Genomic DNA, 7,297 nt, shown 5'->3' on the forward strand with positions numbered 1-7,297 from the left:
ATATGCAAATTAACCATTCAGTTTTATACAGGCTTTCTCGCACATTCTTTCACTCAAAGGAGATAATAGTATTTACGCTTCAATCGTTACCTGTAATTAAATATGAATGGCTTACCTGAACTAACACGACAGGTGAAAAGTGAAGATAGAAAAAGTACAGTTTTCAGGTGTGTGACGTATTTCAACATCATAGCGTGGTGTAATACTCCAGTCGAAGCTCCAAATCGACATTAGAAAATCTGCGGTAACTGGGCACCCCGGAAACACAATACACTACATCCTTGTGGATAAGAAATCTATTTCCACCGTATCACATTATCTCGGAACAGGTAAACACGTCATCACGCAATGATTCCAGAGAACAAACCGATATAGTGCACATTACATAGTTTGCCTTCCTTTCCTCTGTGACAAATCTTACATTATATAATCCTCACTGGGACTGAGAATTAAAGAACCTCCATCACATGCTGTTTCCTCTACGCATGCATATTCCGACTGCAGGTGAGAAACGTGTTCGATGCATGCACAGGTAAACATCAGACGGCACCGATTCAGGTGGGTTCGTCTTTGTGGTTGCCGCCCTATTATCCATTCCCGGAACAAGCCGCCGTCGCTCACGTCATGACGCACGTGTCAGTGTTGTTACATTGCGCGAGGACGCTGCCTCGTCAACTCTCCTCCTTAACTGGTTACCAAAGCGCATGTTAATGACGTCGCCACTGAAAGGCTGCGATCTATTTTTACATTAACGTATTCGCATAGACAATGAGGAAACGGGTCGATATCCGAGTGATTTGCTTCACTACGCCTCTACAGTAATATTGATTCCCTTTCCAACAGGCCCCGCCAGCTCGCAATGGAAAAGGCACAAATTCTAAAAGAAAACGACACCGGTCTTATAAAGAACTTTCGCTTTACCTCGATTTGACCAATCGCGGACCGCGGACCACGGACGACGCGTGCCAAAGAGGCTGTCAGTTTTTATTGGAGCACGCGACCCGGCGGAGTAATTTACAACGCGCGTGCCAGGTAAAAAAAAAAAAAAAAAAATTCGTTGTTCATTCTTTCTGGTTATAACCCCCGGTGGTTAAACCTCGACAAAATAAAATAAAAGAACACAAGTTTTTATCAATTTTGAAAAAAGGTTTTAAAAAGAAGATTGAAAGGCTTTGTAAGGAGACTTATTGCAGTGCATAGTTAATGCACACGGTTTGCACGTGTGAAAGCATTAGGTTTAAAACTCCCACGGTCCATATTTGATTGGCAGGAAATATCATAAAACGAGAAGTAATAACCGAGTCTTGAGTCCAGTGTAACGGTAATTAAATTGATTTCCCGATTTAATTCAAATATGTGATACCGTATTAACAATGTAATAAATAGTGGTTGATTTATTAATTAATTACGTTTGCGATTTTATTATAGTAATTCATTGTCCTACACATTTATTGGTTTACTTCAATTGACAATGTTCGCTAAAATAATTAACCGCCATTTTCAAATAAATTATATGCAAATATATGCACGCGAACTCGTGTAGAGGAAGACCCTGATTTAAATATTAAAATCAATGTATACTACTCAAAAGAATTTAAGGGTCAAAAATTTATAACCAAATAAGTTTCAGAGTGTATTAGAATGATGATGTAAACTACACCAAAAATTTAATTTATTGTTTCATATTTACAAAAAACCACAAATAAACGTCACTGTATACAAGAAAGTCACATGACATGCTGTCAAAGTTGAAGGTTGTCAAACATGGATTTTACACATTAGAACATTCGTTTAATAGTGTGTGAATCCACCCCTGGCGCGAATACACTCAACACATCGTTGCCTCATGCTGTTGATCAGACGTCTGAAGAACTCTTGGGGAATGGCCTGCCACTCTGCCATAAGAAGTTAACCCAGATCATGAAGGTTGGCCGGAGGGGCATGGTTATCCCGAACTCTCCTGCCTAATTCGTCCCAGGCGTTCTCTACTGGGGCCAAGTCAGGCGAATATGCTGGCCAATCCATCCTGACGATACCTTGTTGTCTGAGAAAGTCCGTTACCACCCTGGCGCGGTGGGGTCTGGCATTATCATCCTGCAGAACTGACCCGCCGCCAATCTGCTGAAGGCCTGGGAGAACCAACGGCCGGATAATCTCATTCAGATAGCGGATTCCATTCAGATTGCCATCCACCACATAGAGGGGGGTCCTGTGGTGGATAGAGATGCCGCCCCACACCATGACGCTGCCACCACCGAACCGGTGACGTTGTCTAACGTTAACGTCAGCGAAGCGCTCCCCAGGACGTCTGTAGACACGAACCCGACCGTCGTTGAACTGGAGACTAAACCTGGACTCATCAGTGAACAACACTCGACCCCACTGAACACGTTGCCACCGCAGATGAAGCGTGCACCAGTAACGTCTGGCCGTTCTGTGACGTGGTAGGAGTGGTGGTCGAACAGCCTGGCGACGGCAGCGTAGATTATTGGCTCTCAGACGATTGCGTATGGTTTGATCAGACACTTGAGTTCCAGTCGCAGTCCGCAGATTGTCACGTAATCGGCGTGCAGTGGTTGTGCGTTGACGTAGAGCCATATTGGTGATGTAGCGGTCCTCTCTAGTTGTAGTGCTTCGGGGTCTTCCCGAACGTGGACGATTTCTAACAGAATTCGTTGCTTGGTACCGTTGCCACAGTCGGCCAACGACACTCTGACTGACACCAAGTCTCAGAGCAACATTTCTTTGCGTATTGCCATCCTGAAGCCAAGCAATAGCCCTTACTCGATCTTCGATAGTCAGTTGACGTCGTACCATTGTCGAATTTGGAGTGTGCACCGTACACGAACGCAAGCTCCAATTATACGGAAATTCAGCATTGGGAACATGGAATACACGTGCAAAGCGTGCAAATGAAGCGCTTTGTGAAAAAGCAAGTTATGGGCACTTAGCAGACCTTTCGCTTTCGCCCTAATTTACGTGCAAATGTAAGCATGTTTTCGCCATTAGAACTAGTCGACAGTGTCAATGACAGTGGATTTTAATTCATTTATGGGTTGCTTAGACCCACTTTCGTCAAAATGGAACAATACCATGCGTGACATTAAGGTCTAGCTAATATAATTGACATTCAGAAAATAATGTCGAAAATATCGTCTGACCCTTAAATTCTTTTGAGTAGTATACATGTATGCAATATTACCTAATATTAGTACGGGAGCCAGGGCCTAATTTCACTAAACATCGTAAGCCTAGTTTTGCACGTAAACGTAAATCTACGACTAAACAACAATTCTTATTACTATTATAGTACAACAAATATAGTTTTAAAGGGACAGACCCTAGTTCCAGCCCATGAAAATGCACACACTAAGTTTAGTTAATCTACAAACCTGTAACACATTTGGATAAAGTTACAACTGGAGTGAAACATGAGTCGGTGACTGTGAAATGGTGAAATACCCTTTAAAAATAGACTAAAACTCGACTCCATAACTGTTACTTCTCAGACGCACGTGAGAAATATGAGAAATGCCTTTTGTGATATTAAAATCACCAGCATGACCAAAAGCACTCCGAATGTGCGGAAATGGATAATCTAAACAATAAAATCTAAGTAAAGTATGATTACAGTTATCAAAAACGGCTCTAATAGTCAAAAATATCCCTTAGTGTTTAAAACCTAGGGCATGTCCCTTTAAGTACACATATTTCATTTTTTTTTGTCCTTAAAATGCTCCATTTTCCGTAATGATGTAATTTTCCGTGTGAAATAGAACGGAAATGAAGGAAATGTTTTTATTTAACGACGCACTCAACACATTTTATTTACGGATATATCGCATCAATCTTATGGTTAAGGACCACACAGATATTGAAGTAGGAAACCCGCTGTCGCCACTTCATGGGCTACTCTTTTCGATTGGCAGAAGGGATCTTTTATATGCACCATCCTACAGACAGGATAGCATATACCACGGCCTTTGATCTTCCAGTCGTGGTGCACTGGCTGGAGCGAGAAATGTGTGAAATAGATGCCAAACAAGACGTAAACTTGCGATGTTTAGTGAAATTGGCTTCAGGTCGATTTATCTATGTCGGAGTCAGGAAGGTTTGAACATTGATTCTTATGTAAAAATATGTGTCGATTTTAGATCTGCAACTCTTACTTGTCTAAACCTGTACGTTAATTGGGAATTTGCATACTTTTAATGGCACGTCAAAGTGATGTTTTTTTCCGGTCTGCCGCTACCCAAAAACAACAGTCCACAGGACAGACACAACATTGGCAGTTATAGGGGAGATTAAACTCTTTAAAACTATTTTTTGTCACACTTACTATCCAAACTTTCCGTTTTGATTTGTTGGATTTTAATAATTGGTGAACTCGACCTATATTTTCAAGGTTAAATGAAAGTAATAGTTTTTGAATATATAATATGCTGTAAATGACACAAATCATTGGTTTCCAATAATTCCAATAATTGATTAATAATGGTCATATCATTACTTTGGTTTATATATGCTTAGTGCACGAACTCAATAAACTTTCAGTTATCCGATGTTCGGGAAGCCTCAAGATGAAACAAAATATTGGCTTTAGGTTCTGTTAACATTTCATCTAAGTCTCAATTTTTACCAAATTTTCAATCTTTTGTTTTATGTTTTTAATGCAATTAGCACCAAATTTACTTAAAGATAGTTTCCCAACATAACTGTTACGAAACCATTCAGCAAAGGAAACTTTTAATAAAAAAATATACTTCAATCTTACTTAGTCCCTAATTTATATTATTATATAGTATATTTATAGTATTATATAATATACATTTAGTATATTATTATTATTATTATTATTATTATTATTATATATATATATATATATATATATATATATAATGATAACCGATCATTCAGTACCATCACTCCAAGTTGGTGCATTGTAAACATAAGAGTTATTGTTGAGAGTAAGTTATTCAAAAACTGCCTTTGAAAAATAATCGTCTACTTTCCACACCGAGAAGTTAGCAATAATTGAAGTTTCAATATTCTTCATCCAACTATATTGTCCACAATATTTTCTTTTGGTTTGTTAATGAAATACCAGTATTCGCACCACATCCGTCGAGGTTGAATTTCTCAGATGTCTGCCAAGACAACCCAGTCCAACAAGAATATGTACTCTGTGTAACGCTAATGCTATAGAAGATGAATATCACTTTATAATAGAGTGTCCACAATACAAAGATTTGCGTTGTAAATATATAAAAATGTATTATTATAAGAGGCCAAGTATGTATCGTTTTATATAGTTATTAACCACCGGTAACAAAAAGGAATTGAATAACCTAGGCAAATATTTAATGCCAGCGAATACAATTAGAGATCGGTTAATACAGGATAATAGTTAATGTAATAAATGTAACATATATCACTTCATTTGTCCATGATTATATATAAACCACACCCACCATTGTTTTGCATGTGTGTATTTAGTATAACTATGTTGTATTATTTATGTTATGTGTTCAGCTGATGAGTTGTAAAACTCAAAGCAAATAAAGAACTTGAACTTGTTTTCGAATGCTTCTAAGTTAAAGTTTATTTTGTTTAACGACACCAGTATAGCACATTGCGTAATTAATCATCGGCTATTGGATGTCAAAACATTTGGTAATTCTAACTCGTAGTCATCAAAGAAAACCCGATACATTTTTCCTAATGCAGCCAGGAATTTTGTATATGCATTTCCCCACAGAAGCTCAAATGTTTTCAATGTTTTGATGTTATCATTTAAGTTCTATATTATAAATCACCGAACTCAAATGTTTTCAATGTTTTGATGTTATCATTTAAGTTCTATATTATAAATCACCGAACTCAAATGTTTTCAATGTTTTGATGTTATCATTTAAGTTCTATATTATAAATCACCGAACTCAAATGTTTTCAATGTTTTGATGTTATCATTTAAGTTCTATATTATAAATCACCGAACTCAAATGTTTTCAATGTTTTGATGTTATCATTTAAGTTCTATATTATAAATCACCGAACTCAAATGTTTTCAATGTTTTGATGTTATCATTTAAGTTCTATATTATAAATCACCGAACTCAAATGTTTTCAATGTTTTGATGTTATCATTTAAGCTCTATATTATAAATCACCGAACTCAAATGTTTTCAATGTTTTGATGTTATCATTTAAGTTCTATATTATAAATCACCGAACTCAAATGTTTTCAATGTTTTGATGTTATCATTTAAGCTCTATATTATAAATCACCGAACTCAAATGTTTTCAATGTTTTGATGTTATCATTTAAGCTCTATATTATACAATCTAATTAAAATTAGCTCCACTATTACATGTGGATATAAAGACAGCCAGTTGGAGCTCATGTCCACCAATCAAAACCTTACTTGCAGAATCCTGCCAGTGATTTAAAAATAATTTAAAAACATTCCGAATTATCCTGAGGGTATACGACATGTTTCGTGTGAATTACGAATGCCTTAAAACATGTTTTATTTTATAAAATAAATAATTTGTAATGTAAAACTGAAGACTGATTTAGTTAGGTTTTTTTTTTTATAAATAAATAAATAATTTTTAATATAAAATTGAAGACTGATAACCCACCCCGTACGTATTGGTATGGTTCGCTGTACTGCGGCCACTAAAATAGACTCGCCCGATATTTTTAGAATTTGTATGCTCCCAAATAACGTTATAAAAGGCGAAGTGTGATTGGTCAATATTTAAATTATTATTTACAGACGAAATGTTACCTGGACATTGGGGACTACGCAGTGTTGTTAGTTTTAAATCACTGGCAGGATTCTGCAAGTAAGGTTTTGATTGGTGGACATGAGCTCCAGCTAGCTGTCTTTAGATCCACATGTAATAGTGGAGCTAATTTTAATTAGATTGCATATTATAAATCACCAAGTTTGAATGATTTTAATGTTTGGATGTTTTCAGTATATTGTTAAGTTCTATATTATAAATCACCAAGTTTGAATGTTTTTAATGTTTGGATGGTATCATTTAAGTTCTATATTATAAATCACCAAGTTTAAATGTTTTTAATGTTTGGATGTTATCATTTAAGTTCTATATTATAAATCACCAAATTTAAATGTTTTTAATGTTTGGATATTATCATTTAAGTTCTATATTATAAATCACCAAGTTTAAATGTTTTGAATGTGTTTTTTTTTTTTTTTTTTTTTTTTTAAACACGTCAATTACTATATTCCTTTATGCTATATGAAGTAATTTAAATAGTGAA

The 7,297-nt window shown here is 36.0% G+C and overlaps 1 protein-coding gene across 1 annotated transcript in view; it reads right to left on the reverse strand.

The window, feature by feature from the left end:
* LOC121386425 (Down syndrome cell adhesion molecule homolog) overlaps window positions 1–670 on the reverse strand; it is a 149,015-nt gene extending 148,345 nt beyond the window's left edge. The window contains exon 1 of the mRNA XM_041517314.1: window positions 116–670. Coding sequence (XP_041373248.1) covers window positions 116–191 — 76 coding nt within the window. The 5' untranslated portion in view covers window positions 192–670. The remainder of the gene's footprint in view (window positions 1–115) is intronic.
* Between the last annotated feature and the right edge of the window lie 6,627 nt (window positions 671–7,297).

This window comes from Gigantopelta aegis, chromosome 12 (assembly GCF_016097555.1).
Source record: "Gigantopelta aegis isolate Gae_Host chromosome 12, Gae_host_genome, whole genome shotgun sequence".
Classification (NCBI taxonomy): Eukaryota; Metazoa; Mollusca; class Gastropoda; order Neomphalida; family Peltospiridae; genus Gigantopelta; species Gigantopelta aegis.